At 32.7% G+C, this 18,060-nt stretch overlaps 1 protein-coding gene and 1 long non-coding RNA gene across 2 annotated transcripts; both read right to left on the bottom strand.

Annotated features, from left to right (window-relative positions):
• Window positions 1-232: 232 nt before the first annotated feature.
• On the bottom strand, window positions 233-8,029 carry LOC129910240 (uncharacterized). The gene is made up of 2 exons (XM_055987542.1): window positions 6,679-8,029; window positions 233-342 (listed from the first exon to the last, which is right to left on the bottom strand). Exons 1-2 carry the CDS (start codon window positions 8,027-8,029, stop codon window positions 233-235), a joined length of 1,461 nt encoding a protein of 486 aa, XP_055843517.1.
• Window positions 8,030-16,881: 8,852 nt separating this feature from the next.
• On the bottom strand, window positions 16,882-17,555 carry LOC129913699 (uncharacterized). The gene is made up of 2 exons (XR_008772087.1): window positions 17,275-17,555; window positions 16,882-17,134 (listed from the first exon to the last, which is right to left on the bottom strand). It is a non-coding gene; the product is annotated as an uncharacterized LOC129913699 (long non-coding RNA).
• Between the last annotated feature and the right edge of the window lie 505 nt (window positions 17,556-18,060).

The following is an 18,060-nucleotide window of genomic DNA, read 5'->3' as shown; positions in this document are numbered from 1 at the left end:
GATGTATTTGATGTATTCATTTTGACATTTCACTCCCATCAATTTTGACATTAGTATTTGTTGGATGAAAATTTGTATTTCTTTTAATTTGAAATGGATGTAATTTTTAACAACGAAGACTTGGTATTTGATGGGGACAATTTATTACAAATTCGAAGAAGAAGACGGTCACGTGTATTTGCGGAAAGGTAAAATTATTCAAGACTGTTTCCAACAGACTTGAAAACCACAATTATATGATTGTCATTAAACCCGACAAAGTACCATATGGAGAGCACCCAGGCAGACATAATGCTCCAACTGTCAATGAAGTTGCAGTTATTATGGTTGGCGACGCCTCATCTGCAGGGCGAGAAATAAGAATACAATGCAGAGATAATACAATGTACACAATTAAAGACAATCATCGATCGTATGACGCTTTGCTATATCCATTGATGTTTTGGAAAAGAAAATGGTTACCATTTGAACATGAAATAAAGAAATCCCGAAATAGGTACAACACTTTTCTATTATTTTTAATACAATTAAATTAAGGTATATTTTCTAAACCCAAAGACTTACTGATAAAATGAATTCCTGATTTTTTCCGCTGAAATTTTTTTGATTTTAGATTTCAGTATTTATACTTTTTTCTTTTAAAACTCAATTCATATTTTTCGCACAAAATTAAACAGAAAGCCTGATTTTAACAATTTTTGCTTTGATAAACCAAAAAAATTGATTTATTTTTTTATTTTAAATCAACTTCGCAGATCTTTTCGGTAAATCTACCTTTCTTTTACTAACACCTCCATGCATCATAATTAAAAGCCATCTGTTGTTTGCTAAATTTGTTCAATGGAAGTTTTAGTTTTAAGTGAATTAAATTATTCGTCAGCACATCTTGGGACAAAGTAACAGGTGTGTTTTTTTGTTTATCTATATAGATATTGCACAAAAAAAACAATGATATTTGAAATCAAAACAATTTACGTATTAAAAACAACAACAACTATATCTGTATAGAAATAGATATTTGAAAAATCGAGATAGTTATCCAGATTTTCCTTTATCTCGATAAAAACAGGTACTTAAATTGTTATGTTATCAATAATTTATGCCGAAATATCATAAATATTTAGCCAAAAAAAGCGGAGAAAATGAGGTTTGAAAAAAACTCGCATAAGCGAAATTTAGTTTGACATGGTTGCATTGAAATAGCAATATTTTGAGATATACGCAATGCACTTTTCAGATTTTGTTCACTCGAAGTTGAACATAACTGGGGATTTGTATCTTTAACTTCTCAATTTGCTTTTGTTCCCTGAAAAGTTGACGTTTTCAACTTTCGATTTTCAACTTAGAGAGTTTATCAACTTTCAGTTTTCTTAACAGGCCGCCTCCACAGGAGATAATTTTTGTCATGTTGACGTGTCTTAACAAGAAATGTCTTGTGGAGGCTCCCAGTGGCGTATTGAGGGGGGGGCTCAGCCTTCAAGATCATGTTTGTATTTAGCTGATTTCATCATAATGTACATGATTAACTGAAACTTGTTCGTAAATCTTGGAGATTTAGAGGCAGCACAGATGCTCGAGCCCCCTCCAAATTCTGAAACGGCTGTTTGGGTTTGTTTGAGTAAGAGCCTAAGCTGACGATGAGGGTTGGGATAATTTTTGTTTTTCGGATTTTAGTCCAATTCAGAAATCCTTATATCATTTTTTAGTATTTTGACTTCCAATAACATCCCCGTTAAATTATTGCAAAACTTCTTATGCAATCTCAAAACGCCGTATTTGATAGTCTTAAGTATATTTTCTTCTTTTTTTTAATAATATTTTTCTCAAAGATATTGGAAATAGAAATTTTTGATATCTCAAAATCTAAGTGGCAAACAGGTTTCTCTAAGAAAATTGCAGTTTGCGCTTCCAATTTGGATTAAAACAGCAACATATTACGAAAAAACATATATATTTCGGATTAAACATCAAAAGGAATTTCATTCAAAATTGGTTTTTCAGACTTTCACGTTCTGCATTTCACTTTTTGCATATTCACTTGCCGAAAGTGAAATAGGTTTTCTGCATTTTTTCACTCATTTAGATTTTCTGATCGAATTCAATTCACTATGTTACTGTTCGTGAATTTGGGGGCCTTTTTCAATGAATCTGCAATTGCAGTAATTTCACTTTAGAAACAAAATAAAAACGGAAGATCCTTCAGTTTTGACAGTTAGAAGCAATTTCGAAGTTTTCGAATTCGATCGAAGTGAAGAATATTGATATTTCATTTCACGTGAAATTGAAAAGTGATTTGAATTCACTTTCGGTCGAATTGTGGAACATAGGCGTAATTAACGAAAATATTGATGAGTATAGCTCAAAAACTCTTGACGTGATAGGAATAAATTTGTTAACAGTTTTGGATTCAGCCCATGACAAAGTTCGAAGGAAATGAAGTGCTTTTTTTTAAGGATGACACAACTTCTTGCTGTTTGTGTAAAATGTTTGGGACACAAGAACTTTGAAAAACCACTAGGTACTCTGAATGTGAAAGGAGGAGACAGTAGTACGAATCTGTCGAGAGCAGTATAATGCTACTATACAACTTTCAGTACCGCAGCACAGCGTTTAACTCTCGATCAAAGACTAATAAAAAGAAATGAAAATTTTTTCGCACATTTACCCTCTAAACATTTTTGAAAAATTTTCCAGCCCCCTCCAAAAATTTTTCTGGATACGCCACTGGAGGCTCCCTATTTCTTGTTATTATTCATAGACCAGTGCCAATCCGGTTTTCAGAGGGCAAAAGTTGAACAAATTATTAGCAGCATAAGGGTGGTGGGAAAATTTAGGATAAATGGTATATGAAAGGGGAAAAATAAATTGCCCACAAAAAAATTGGGGGAAAAGGGGTGGGTGGGCGAAAAAGTGGGGTGGGTGTCAAAAATCATGGTTTTTTACGATTTATGTCAAAACTAGACGTCCTATCGAAAAAAGTCAAATGCAAAAGTTTTAGGTAGTATAAATGTCTACAACTTTTACTCAAACAATTTTTTTCTATAACCTCAAAAATATTGGAAAAAATGCAAAAATACGATTTTTTGATTTTTTATTTTTATCTTTTACAAAAATGGATGGATTTTAACAAAACTTGGTTAAAAACTACTTTGTTATGTTTTCTATCTATTAAAAATGTTTTTTGAGCAAAAAGTGAATTTTTGGATTTTTGACGAATTTAATTTGAAAAAATAGCCTATTTTTCAATCAAAAAAGTTACCGACAAATTTTTTGATTTTTGAAAAGTTTGAAATGAAATTATTTAGATTAAAACCTATTATTTAAGATTGTGTGGAAAAACTATACTTTTGTTTTAGAAAATATTGAGAAAAATTGAAAAAAAACAAAAAAACGATTTTTAAGATCGATTTTTGCGTAAATGACAGTAATATTGGCGAGAAATAATTTTCCATAGAAACTAAATTATACTTTTTAAATGGCCTTTGACCTTCTTAATTTGAATCTAGCATTAGAATAGCTCTAACGTAAAAAGTTTTTGAGATATTGAATTTTGAACGTCCAAAACACTATTTTTGTGATGTTTTGCATGGTAATATCTCAAAAACGTGATGTGATAGAATTTTTCTGACTTCGGATTAGAGCTCAGCGCACAAAAAACCATTAGAAAAATATACTTTGATTTCTATAAAAAAAACTTTTTGACTAGTGAATTCGAACAAGGCATTCGATTTTTTCTTCCCTGTTCGAATTCACTAGTCAAAAAGGAGGCGGCCTGTAACAATTTTCAAATTGAGAGCCTCCACAAGACATTTCTTGTTAAGACACGTCAACATGACAAAAATTATCTCCTGTGGAGGTGGCCTGTAAATTGTACTTTGTACGACACATACTTCGATGCGTGTCTAGAATTGCATTTATTGGAAGATGATAGCAGTACTGGGTTCCTCTCCTCATCAAATTCGTCAATTATTTGCAATATTATTGACGACATGTTTTCCCTCTCAAGCTTCTGCTCTGTGGGATAAATACAAAGATTCAATGATTCATCACAATCGGATTGATAATCAGGATCCCAATGTCGAGTTTTCGCCGAAAATATATGTATAACGAGGCATTGGGTGCGTTCACGTACCGATCCAAGGGTATCCGGATACCTTTGTGTTGTTGTAATCCCATATAAAATCTCAGCTGATCGATCAGCTGTGTTGACAAGCAAAAAAATCCAAAGAAATCCAAAAAATTTCTGGATACTTAAGAAGAAAGAGAACAGCTGATTCACATATGTTTGTTTTTTTCTATCGGAGTGGGAGTTTTGTTTTTTGTTGAGAGTTTTTTATTTTATTTACATATTTAATTTTGATAAAAAAAATAATAAAATGCACATTACATATATTTTAAATGATACACAATACGAAATTGAGGATTCGGAATAAGTATGTAACAAAATATTGTCTGGTGAGTTTACAACAATAATGCAACATTTTTTTGTATCAAAATTTATTTTTAATTATTTAAAGATTCGCAATTCGTCCAAGAATATATTGGCAACAGTACTCCATTAAATGAAGAGGATGTAGCAGGTATGGTTAAGGAGAAAGAACTTGTTTTTATTTAATTTATAAGTGTTCATTTTAATTTTTTGTTTAAGAACTCGTCATGGTTCCCTGTGCTGATGAGGTGGCATCAGGAGGGGCTGCTGCCCCGGGAGTGGCAACATCAGGAGAGACAGGTGACGTGAAATAACGCCCTACGAAATGCTTGCGGCCTTATTTCCATTTCAACAACGAAATTAGGCCCGTCGGGCCTCATTTCGTTTTTTCTACTTGGAAGTAGAAAACAAGAACATCTGAACTTCCAAACTTCATTCTTAAAAAAAAAATTAAATGTTATTTGAAGTTCAGAGCGTATAAACGTCAGATGAATAAGCGGGGATGCAGCCCCCTACAACGCCTTTCCCCCTTCCTAGGGCATATTATAGGATTTGGGTGGAGGCAAGGTTGAGTGAATTCAATATTTCTTTTAGTTTCCTAGAAACTTTAAAATTTTGAAGAAAATATGCTCACACCCAACCTAACACCCACCTTGAATCGGTGCAGGGAACTAACTTAAAAATTTCATCTGTTTTGCGTAATAATTTTACTTTTCCGTTATATTCCATCATTTATGGTGGGAAATAAGTTTATCCAAATATGTGTCAAAATATTTCTCCGTTCAACTTGAAGAACAAAAATACATTTAAGAAATTCAAAATAAATAAAATTGAGTTATATACTTACTCGTAGTAACATAAGTAGATTCAATTTAATTCCAATGTTCAAATGCTAAGCGGAAAAAAAATTTTCGAACCCGAATTTTAATGCGAAGCGGAAAAAATTCGCGCGAATTTTTAATTTTCACACCTCAAAATTGATCCTCACGTGGGCAAAAATTTTTTCCGCTTCGCATTAAAATTCGGGCTAAAATTTTTTTTCCGCTTCGCATTTGAACATTGGAATTAAATTGAATCTACTTATGTTACTACGAGTAAGTATATAACTCAATTTTATTTATGTATTTTGAATTTCCTAAATGTATTCTTGATTTTACTTATTTCTCAAAAGTTTGTACTAGAAAAAAAGAGTGCGAAAACTTTGTGAAGACCCGCGATTTCCCATTTTCATTTTTCAGTGCAGACTTTTGTAAAAAAAAATGTGCCAAAGACACCTTATCTAATAAGATACAGTATTAAAAAGAAAAATTATTTTCCCCCTCTCACTTCACCCAAAAGTGAATTTCGTTCCAAAAAAAAAAAAATTGTTGTTCTCACATTCAGCGAGGCAGAGCCGGATTAACCATGTCATGGGCCCCTAGGCAGAGTAATTCTTGGGCCCTTTTCCGATGGTTTTTCGATATTATAAGCTCTTTTTGAGCTAGGTTAGAAGGTGTAGGTAACCTCCTGAGGAATAATCAGCTATAATCTGTCATTTTATAAATCTTAACTAAAACATTTGAAACATCTTAGACAACAGTCTGCAGTTGATATATAAATTAATAACTGTAGTAAATATATGCAGTGATATCTCAACCAAGCATATATGTATAACAACTTCATGGTTCTCAGACAATTTCGATTAACTACAAGTTATTAGAAATTATCTTGCATTCATAAGGTATAAGTATACTTACGGTTTCATTATAAAACTGGAGAGTTAAATCATACGCAAAAGTTTCAATTTTGGTTTTATTATTATGTAATAAAAGAAAGAAAAATGTTTTTTCCAAGTTAAGTTTTAATATTGACTTTTCTAATTTTTTTTGAAACAAAATCGCTTATTATGTCTTGAAAATTGACCTCATCCAGAACATCGTTTTCTATCGCCATTATTGCTAACGAATTCAATCGCTTTTGGGACATTGATGAACGCAGACAATTTTTTCTAAGTATTAGTCTTGAAAAATGACGTTCACCAGTCGCGTTAGAAATCATCAAACTTCTATATATTTTTAAGGCTATCATAACATTTGGAAACGTTGATTGGACCATTTTATCTGAAATTATTTTGAGTAACTTCTCGGCATCCACAATTTTAGATTTTTCTGGTGCATCCTCTGATTGCAACATAAAAAACTTGAATTGCACCATCTCATTAGTAAACTGTGGCTCGATGTCGTCAGAATAATATTCAATGAATTTTATACATGCGTCTTTGATCTCTTGGTTCGTCTTTGTCATGAAATCTGTTAAAAATCCGAAGAGAGAATTAATTTCCTCATAGGCTTTTAATCTTCGCGATAATTCTCCGTACAGCATATCTAATATTGGCAAATACGTTTCAATTTTAAACTTTTGTTTTCCATTCAGTAAGACTTCTTCTCCACTTCCTTCATCATGATACTTTTTTCTTCCTTTAACCCTCTGATTTCCATCACTGTATTCGATGTTGGTTTTTTGGTTTGCCTGCATTTCATACTCATCAAACAATTCCCGCTGCGATGCCAAAAAATGAAAGAGCGATTTTAAAAGATCGACTGCTGTTGTAAGTTCGATGGCTGGATGTTGTAGGGATTTGCTTACTGCATTTATCCGATCCAGTATGGCATTCCAGAAAAGTTTCATTATTACATTTTCTTTTTTTTCAAATTCTTTGATCAAACAACGAGCCTCGTGAATTGTTTGTGTTGTTTGTGTTTTGTCTTCAATAATAGACTGCAAAGCTTTCTGAAAATCGAGGAAACCTTTTGATAAAGCTTTCGTTGCGTCGGCTCTAGCACACCACCTTGTAAAAGATACTTTTTTTAGAACTAATCCGTTTTCAATGTTATTTTGCATTATTCCCCAGCGATGAGTTGATGCGGAGAAAAAGTTATACAAGGTGTGCACAAATCCAAAAAAACTTATTGCACCAATGCAACACTCTGCAGCACGCACTCCCACCAAATTTAGGGAATGCGCTGCACATTTATTTAAAAATTTCAAAATTGCTTCTGCTAGTTCTTCCCCTTTATGACTGGCCATTGGAATAAAGGCCAGAAAACGTTCTGCTACTTCTCCGTTTGACTTGACATATCTCAGCACTACAGTCAACTGGTCAGTATGAGAAATGTCTGGTGTGGAATCGACACTTATGGAGAAATATTTAGCTTCGATAATTTCGTTCACAATAAATTCTAAAACCCGGTTTCCCAATATTTCAATCAATTCCTCACAAATTGTTGAAGACAAATATGATGGTCTTCCTTTTCCTTTATTGCCATATTTAGCTAAATGAGCACTAAGAAAAGGATCATACTCGGCGAGTAATTCTAAAATTCCCAAATAGTAACCATTATGCTGAGAACCAAGAATTTCATCATCCCCACGAAATGGCAATCCACGAGATGATACAAATTTGATGACCGATACTACTCTTTGTAAAATTTGTGTCCAATATTCTCTTTCTTTGGTGATGGAAATTTCCAAAGAGGTGTCAATTCGTCCATGAATACGGCGTCTACTAATAAGGGTATGAACACATTCTTGGTGTTTTGAATTATTCTCATGGGCTTGCATTCTGTCTGTCGCATTTTTCCAATCAGAAAATCCAGTTTTGCATTGCGATCGACTCTGCTCTTCACCAAAAAGAACACATGGAAAACAGAATACTTTCCCAGTAGATGGAGAATACATAAGCCACTCTCGTTTTATTTTACCACCACTTACATGTTTTCGAAAAAACATTGACTGAGAAAAAAATCTTTTGGTATCATCGTACTGTCGACTTGAAGCAGAAAAATCGCATTCAAAGTTTTGGCATTCGTATGGATCTCTTGCACACCAAAAATCTTGTATTTCGTTATTAATATTTTGCCATATTCCAATGTCATTCTGATATTCTATACTCCAAGTTGTTCAATGCTTTGATTTAGTATTTGGACCTCGTCCTCGCCTCCGTCTGCACACTTCGAAGTAGATGTTTCTTTATCCTGTTGAGTCTGTTCAGAACACTCGGAAGGAAGTTCTACCGCGTTTGTATCCGAAGATTGGCCAGTAGACGTACTTGGAGAAGGTTGGATCTCTGGCGATTGACGGCTGAATCCAAGTTGAAAAAGGTTGTATGTCTTCTTTAACACTTCATCTCGCTTGTTTTGTTGTTCAAGACGCTTTTTGCGTTTTTCTGAACCACTTAGGTGTTTTTTCTTGAGGCTTTCTTCAGACATTTCGTTCCTTTAAGGAAAGGGAAACAATTGTTTAAAGGAGAACCCACAACATACAAATACAAAGCACAATCATTTCGTTTTTAAGTTCACCCAATAAAAAAAAAAAACTTGGTTACATCAATTTGTAGTTTTTACAAAATTTTGGGCATACAAAAAATAGAAACATTCCATATGTCGAGTTTTCCTTTACGCTTTATAGAAATAAGCAGTTCAATTCAAATATTAATATTTAATACCTTGATTTTTTACAAGAAAAATCTCAAGTTTTGAGATCTTAATCAAAAAGAAAAGTAAAATGAAGAACAAAATTTGATTTAAAAAAATAAAAAATGAATTAGCTATTATTTCTGAAAAGGTAAAAACAATAAATCATTTTTAAACATTTTACTTTATTTAATGCCTATAAGATTTTTTTGTAATAACCATTTTTATCAAAAAAATAAAAAAACGACTCCCATAGATCAAAACTGGGTTTCATGCATTTTTTCATAGTTTCTATAGCCAGAACTGAACAAAATTGAAATGGGTCTACACTACAGGCACCAGCTTTCGGATACAAAAAGAATTATCAAAATTGATTCACTCAGTCCAAAGTTATGAGGTAACAAACACAAAAAAAAATAAAAAATTTAAAAAAAAATATATATACATATATTAATTACAATTGTTCAAATTTAGAAATTGTAACGTCAAATATTTTAAGCCTTGTTTACCTTGTTAGCTAAACAATAAAAATTATTTCATTCAATTATCTTTAGTTTAGTAATTTACTAGGTAAATCGTTTAAAATTTTGCGCCATTATGTTTTTTCGTATGTCAAGAACATCGTGTTCTTTTCCAAATTTTAATAAATCTTTCAAAGATGAACTACTTTGCTTTATGACCTTTAGAACCGAAACCATCAAAAATTAACATTTTTTGCACGTTGAATTTAAAATGTATCTACATCTTCAACGCAAAACCATTCCGAATAATAGTTAAATCAATGTGGTTTTCATTGATCTTACGTTTTTTTATGGGGGTTTTCCCTCTGTGTTTCAGTTTTCCAAAAAAAATTATCGAATCTGTTCGAAAGTTAATTTTAGTTGTACTTCCTACTAACTTTTATTAGATATTAAAACGTGAAAAAAATTTGAACTGACTGTCGAAAATCCGAAAAAAAAGGTAAAAATCTCTCATTCTGGCATCGCTGGGTTGGGCCCATTAGGATGGAATGGGGCATGGGAGTCATAATTCATTATAAACACGTATACACTGTTTCTTTTTTTGTTGTTCTTTTTTCTTATATTTATGGCAAGTATAAAAAATGTAATGCTGTTTTTTATTGAAGGTGCATCTCCAAGAAAATTTTTTGTTCGTAGTCAGAGCGAGGGGCCCCTAGCTCAAGCGGGGCCCCTAGGCAGCTGCCTAGTTTGCCTTGAGGCTAATCCGGCACTGCAGCGAGGACTAACTTCCCAAAAAAGTGAAATTATTTCCTACTCTTAGTGAAGTAATGTCCCATAAGAAAGCCGCATCCCCCTCCCATATTCTTCTCACTTATCACTTATAGGTACTATGAACACGAAACAAGATTTCGCTTCCTCCAGAAATGCGGCCTTATTTCTATCTCGAATGGGGTCTTATTTCTATATTGCAACTGAAGTAAGGCCCGTCGGGCGTTATTTCGGTTTTTCCATGGAAATAAAGCCGCATTTGAAATGGGGCCTTATTTCGTAGGGCGTTATTTCACGTCACCGGAGAGACAGCATCAGGAGAGACTGCTGAAGGTAAATGATCTGTCGTCATCTCATTAAATTTTCATTAAGTTACAGATTCTATGCAAACTGTGGAAGAAGAAGCAGATAAAACTAAAGAAAAAGGTTAGTAGTCTGACTACGAAGTAAAACAAATAATAAATAATATTTTGCATTAATCATACATACTTTGTGAATTCTTCTACTCCACAGATCCGTCATGGGAACACAAAACAGTTTTATTTTTTCTGCAGGAATGCATTAAGAGAAAAGCCGATCTGAGGTACCCAAAGATTCGCCGCCGGAACATTTTCTTGGATATTCAAAAAGTGCTAAGAGAGGAGGCAGGGGTGTCCTTCTCCATAACTACACTCGACACCAAATTAATAAATATGAAGCTGCGGTACCACAAAATTTTGGACAACAATAAAAAGACGTCAACCGGGCGTGGGCGTATGCCGTGGCCATATTTTGATTTGGTGTCGGAAATTTTTGAAGCAGAGGTTAGGGTGAAGGACGCCCCGACCATAAGTTCGATGAATGCCTCCTCTTACTCTTTTCCGGGGGCGAATCATTCCGCTTCTGAAGATGTTTTGCCCTCCACATCATCTCGTTCGGGTGCACCTAACGCGGAGGCTCCGCGCTGCAGAAAAAACGCGGCACTGAAGGAAAAATTTCTTAGTAAAGAAGAAAAACGTCTCGAAATTGCCCAGGAAATCCTTAAGGAACTTAAGGAATTAACAAAACTAAGAAAATCAAAATTAAACCAAGAAAACGTACAAAATAAGAAGTTTACATATAAGTTTAATTTAACAGCTACTAATTTTAATTTTTTCAGGACAGACATCAGACTAAATTTTTTTCTTTGTTTTTCATTTATTTAATTTTTATTATGTATTATATTTTATTTACTTCATAGCATAGGGATTTGACTGCAGTTTTGTTTTTGTTTATTTTCTTTTTCGTACTTTTTAAGTTTTTTGTTTTAAGTTACCTATTCCTTTTAAAGACTGGATTGGATATGTGATTTTTTTTGCAACTGGATGCAATTTTCGTTCTTAACTTAAGTTTTTTTTTATTATGTAATTTTAAAGAAAAATACATATATATATATACACACATTATAATAAAATACGAGCCAAAAGAATTTTGTTTTTTTTCATTTTCCATCAGTTTGGAGAAAAAAAGGGTATCTTGGCCTGCTCATCTATACTTACCAACTTACTTCATCTGAATGATCTATACGTATTTGGAAACCTTAAAGGATCTACCCAAAGTGTGCATTCATCATTTTTGAAAAAAAACTTAAAATTCTAGTGGAGACGAGCCAAAAGAACTTTTAGTTTTCATCTTGTTCATTTTCGATCAATTTGGTGAAAAATGGGTGTCTTGGCTTGCTCATCTATACTTACCAACTTGCTTCATCTGGATGATCTATACGTATTTGGAAACCTTAAAGCATCTACCCAAAGTGTGCATTCACCATTTTTTTTATAAGCAAACAAATTTTATAGAAAGGAGCCAAAAGAAATTTCTGTCTTTTTATTTTTCAGATCTTTTTTTTTATTAATTTTTTTTTATTTTTGTTTTTTTTTTTTTCAAAATAATGAGAGCAATTAGTTTCGCTTTTGGCATTGAGATCCTCTTTCGTTTATATTTTCCATAGCTGCATCTGGAATGATTGCATTCTCATAAACCACCTCAATATCCGCATCAACAAAATCCTCATGGCTGCGGGTTTGAATGTGGTTGTGCAATATGGAACAAGCAGTCACTATTTTATTAGCCATCATTAGGTGTGTTTTTTATTACCACCGGTCTTAACTGGACAAAAAAAACGCCTCGGGGCTTAACCTGATATCTTGGCAGCACTGTATATTGAATGTTCCGAAAACAGCAGACACAACAAAAATTTAGAATTGTCATATTTTTCGCTTTCGTCATTTTTTTGTATTTTTCATGTATGTTTTACAAAGAGATACAAAAATGTATGCTAGCAAAACTATTTTAATACATTTTGTCCTTCCAAACGTGAGTTTTTACGTTTTTAAACAAATTCTAAACAATTTATGAAAAAATTAGTTTGGTAGCACAGATTTAAAACTCTTCAAAAAGTTAAGCCCAGAGAAATCTCCGGGCTAAACAACTAAGCCCAAGGGGCTAAGGTGTTGTTATATTTAACATGTAAATTGCTTAGCCCAGACTGCGTTTTTTTTGTCTAGCTAAGACCGGTTGTAATAAAAAACACACCTATTGGCTCTGAAACATCCAAATACTTCAGGCGACGGAATCGGCATTTAAGTAACCCAAATGCGCGTTCTATTGTAACTCTTGCGCTACTAAGACGCGTGTTAAAATTAATTTTGGGATCACTCAAGTGCCCGTTATCACGGAATGGTGTTACAAATTTTTTTTTCAAAGGGTAGGCTGTATCACCCACAAGATGATACTCGTCAGACACCAATCGGTCTATTTCACTAGACAGTGGGCTGTTTCTGGAAACTCTTGCATCATGCAATCGTCCCGGAGCTCCTACATATATATCGGTAAAAACAGCTCTATGGTCACACACGGCTTTAAAGAAAAATATGGTAAAAATAATAATTATTTTATCCGCTAAACCGCTAAAGACATAATTTACCTTGTAAAATCACGGAGTGGGTATTTTTTCTGTTGTAGTAGTCGATTGGGTTTCTTAAGGGCTGTTTAATTTGGATGTGACACCCATCAATAGCCCCAATTATCCCTGGTATACGGCCTCCAGATTTCTCTCGAAACGCCTAAATGTTTTAGTTGATTTATACTGCCTTTTAATTCTTCTAATATAATAAATACTCACTTGAGAAATGGAGTTGTATTGGCTTGGAGATGGCCATTTGATATAATCTCCCGTCAAAGCGCATAGCACATCTAGAATTTCACAAAAAGCTTTGTGAGCTGAACTTTTTGCGATGTTGAAACGATCACCCGCTGATAAAAAGCTTTCTTGTTTGCTCAATATCCACAAAGTGAACAAAAGTTTCAATTCCAGTCCCGTGATGCGCTTACGGTTTCCCACTTTTTCCATCAGATCCTCTCGTACAAAGTCAAAGTAATATAATATTGAACCTAAATGTTTTGAATAGAAACTTACTGCGAAAGCACTTCGACTCATTCGGAAATGTTCCCGAAACTCATCCAATGTGTATCCTGGTATCGTTATTTCAAAAAAGTTTTCAGTCCTTGTCGGATTTTCGTTCATCAGGATCTCGGGGAAAATAAATGATGCACCAGAACTCGCAAGAAGATCGGTCACCACAAACAGCTCAATGCTTCCTACATTTGTTAAAATTAAATGTGAATAACTCATGCACAGTTAAAAATCTATTTGGTTTAATAAATACCTAGTACTTCGTCTTTAATTTCAGATGAAATGTCCAAATTTTCCATTTTATTACAATAGTCCTGTGGCAACGATTTTTGGTTTTGTTTTGTCTCTCAGCTGATTCAAATTTGACAGGTAACCAGAGTTGGGGAGTAATCATTACATTAAATAAAAGATAAAGAATTTTCTTATACTCATATATTATATGTTGTTTATTTAACAAACGTAATCATTACATTTGTAATTAATTACTAATTAATTACAATGCAATTACTCCACTAGTAATTGCATTGTAATCGAATTACTTTCCCATTACAATGGAAATGTAATTCAAAATGCAATTACAATTAAATTACCGTGTAATTTTATTGTAATTAAAACGATGAAATTACAAAAGTAATTACATTGTAATTAAAATTGTAATTTTAAAGTAATTATATTTTAAAAACAAAATAAAACCAAAATCTAAACCTTCAACATTTCAAAGAAAAACTATGCCACATGAGACATGTAAACGGTGGACCTACAGGGATGGGAGTTGTACCCAAATGTAGGTCAGAGTCCCCGCTACCTTTGGGCATCAAAAATTTTGTATTCATTTTTTTTTTTTCAAAATTCCGAGATATAGCCGTTGGAAGTTGGGGGCGCGAAAAAGCTTCTGGGAGCTGAACGCTTTGACCTAGAGACATGGGGGTGGTGCCATATGAAAGGTTATATTCTCAGCTACCCGATAGTGGTATAAACCGGTTTTTGGATTTATTTCAAAATTCCGAGAAAATTGCGTTTGAAAGTTGGGGTAAAATTTTTTTTCGAAAAATCCCCGAATCTTTGAACGCTCCTGCAAGCTAAAGCGCTTGAGAGCAATTTTTGGGAGTGATGTCAAATGAAAGCTTGTGTCATGGGCCTACGCTTTGCACATTGTCAGATTTTTAAAAAATCATCTTCCATGTTAAACCCCCACATAATGCCTATTTTTTCAGAATTTTTTACTTTTAAGTTCTCCTGGTTTGAGAACGCGTCGACCTACAGGGATGGGAGTTGTACCCAAATGTAGGTTAGAATCCCCGCTACCTTTGGGCATCAAAAATTTTTTTTTCATTTTTTTCAAAATTCCGAGATGTGGCAAGTTGCATGTTGCAAGTTGCATGTGGCAAGTTTCATGTGGCAAGTTGCTTGTTGCAAGTTACATGTTGCAGGCTGCATGTGGCAAGTTTCATGTGGCAAGTTGCTTGTTGCAAGTAGCATGTGGCAAGTTTCATGCGGCAAGTTGCATGTGGCAAGTTGCATGGGGCAAGTTCCATGTGACAAGTAGCATGTGGCAAGTTTCATGTAGCAAGTGGCATGTAGCAAGTTGCAAAGCCATTGTTCCTGAAGTACAACAAAATTCTTCAATCGCCGCTCCCATTGAAGGGCTCTTTTCATTTGCGGGCATAATAAATGAGCCGCGATGAAATAAGTTACCGGGCACAACCTTTGAAAAGTTTGTTTTTATTATTGCTTTAAGGAATAATAAATTACCAGTAATTTTATTGTAACTTTTCGTGTAATATGATAATAGCTGTGTTTTATTATTCTCGTGATCCAGATCAAATCATGTTGTTTTCATTTCCCTTACAAAAAAAAGCAGGATCTTGCTTTGTTATTGTAAAGCTAACAAATAAAATGATCTGATCTGGACCACGGGAATAATAAAACACAGCTAATATTAATTAATTTATTGAATGATTTTGTTTAATTTAATTTAGAAATTAATTTCAGGCTTTCAATTACAATATAATTACTTTCAAATTCCAAAATATTTGATTACAATGCAATTACTTTTGTAATTTCATAATGTAATTACAATAAAATTACACGGTAATTTAATTGTAATTGCATTTCGAATTACATTTCCATTGTAATGGGAAAGTCATTCGATTACAATGCAATTACCCTGTAATTACATGTAATGTAATTAACGATTCGATTACCCAACTCTGCAGGTAACCTATCTTGTTTGATTTGTTCGTTCACAAAGGTATCGGCTACTAAGGTATCTTGGATAGCCTATCCTATACGAACGTGAAAGCACCCATTGATAAAAATTGAGGATATTTGTATTTTCATTTCAAATATGCCACTTATTTACTTGGGCATGCCATCGCCTTACCGCTTAGCAGCGATGTTCATCGCCAACAACAGTTTGATACGACTTCTTTGGCTACCTTATTGTTGCTACACTGAACCAAATCCTTACGTAAATACAACGAAAAAATTCGTTGAGCCAACGAAAATTTAATTAATTTTCAGCCGATGAAAAATTTAATTGTCTCAACGAAATGGCTTTCATACGTTAATGAAGAACTTCATCAATTAACGAAAACTGTAGTATTTTAATGAAATTTTTCATACAAATTTTAGATCGAGAATTAATGAATTTTTACCTCACTTTACGAAATTTTTTCATCGTTTAACGTAAAATTTAATAATATGTTGATGGTGATGACCTTTTTGTTGATAATTATATGTTTTTAAACTGGGCTTTAGGTCAATGAAAACAAATATATTTTTGTCACGACGCGACGTTTCGTTCATTTCTATGAACATCATCAGGTGATGGCAAAGGAATCTTTATTGAACATCGATAAATTGGTTACAAATTTGTTACAAACATCAAAAAACAATAATAAACCTACACTTGTTACATTTATATTGCACTTAGTAAAAACAAAAACAAAATCAAAAATTACAAATGAGCTGCATAAAGCAAGTCTCCACTTAACAAAGTAAAAAATATATTTGTTTTCATTGTCCTAAAGTCCAGTTTAAAAACATATAATTGTAAAATTTAATAAACACGATGATATTTTTCGTTAGTCAATGTATTTTTTGATTAATTTATGAAAAGAACTTTCGTTAGCTAACGAATTTTTTCGTAAATTTTATGAATATTTTAATCAAGTTACGAAAAAATATTCTTTAGCTAAAGAAACTTTTCGTTGTAATAATTAATTTTTTAGTAAATTTACGAAATGTTTCGTCCATTTTTTTCCTAATTTTGGAATAAAAAACCTGAAATTCAAAAAAGTCGAGCGGAGCGAAAATATTTTCCCATTAAAAACAAAAACATTTCTTATTTTGAATTTGAATTTTTATTCATGGGAGGGGATATTCTGAATTAAATACATGTAATAAAAGAAATTAATTAAATAGGTACATAGCTTTTGGCTGGGTGATCAGCTTTTGAGGTGTTCCAGCTTCACGGGAGTCTTTGATGACGTACTTTATCGAAGACATGTTTCCGTTATTGTCCTTAAGAAAAGTTTTTGGGTAAGAATTAAGTACTCATGCATAAGGTATGTTACGATGAAAGCTTTAGATTCTGAAAGAAAATAGAAATAGAAAAACAAAAAAAAGTAAGAATATTTTAAGAGACAAAAATATTTTCTTTTTATTAAATAATGTTTCATCTTTATGAGATGAAACATTATCAAAATTATTGTGGGTTACAATAAATCTTACCTATATACGAGTAATCCTCGAATAAATGACCCAAGTTGTAGGTAAAAAAAATTTTGTTTAACTCCACTTGCTTAGAGCGCTTGCTATATAAAACTTATTTTTCTTATTGTTTTCTATTATTGTTTTAAGACACTTCTTACTCTTGTTATTGTTTTTAAACACTTTGATAATTTCTTTTGTTTTTTAATCAATTTAATTACTTTAAACTTAATCAGAAAAAAATATTTTTTTTTTATTCCGCTTAATATGTTTTCGTACTTTCGGAGTTGGGATTAATATAAACTCTGACTTCGACTACCAGAAACGAAAATACAAAGTGCTCTGTTTGCTTTTTTTAGTAGGTGCTTACATATAAGATTTTTTGCATAAGGCAACGATTTATTTTCGTTAACTCACGTATTTTTTCATAAGCTGATGTAGATTTTCATTAGTCTATGAAAAAATTTCATAAACTGATGAAGATTTTCGTTAGTTAATGTTAAATTTCATAAGTTGATGAATTTTTTCGTTACTTTATTAAAATTTTGATCAAGTAACGAAAAAATAACTTATTTTTTTGTTGAAATGAGTATAAAATTTTTCGTTAAGTGATGAATCTTTTCATTAGAATAGATTTTTGGGTTCTAAAGAGGGAGAACTGTACTGAACTGTATGAAAGGTTTTCGTTAAGTGATGAAGGTTTTCATATTACGAAAAATTACATATTTTCGTTGGGCCAACGAAATTGTAGTGTATGAAACAATTTTCGTATTTTTACGAAAGTTATTATTTTCAGTGTAATAATGA

Source organism: Episyrphus balteatus, chromosome 1 (genome assembly GCF_945859705.1).
Source record: "Episyrphus balteatus chromosome 1, idEpiBalt1.1, whole genome shotgun sequence".
Lineage (NCBI taxonomy): Eukaryota > Metazoa > Arthropoda > Insecta > Diptera > Syrphidae > Episyrphus > Episyrphus balteatus.
Note: the sequence above shows the minus strand (reverse complement) of the source record. Positions and strands in the feature narration are given on the sequence as shown.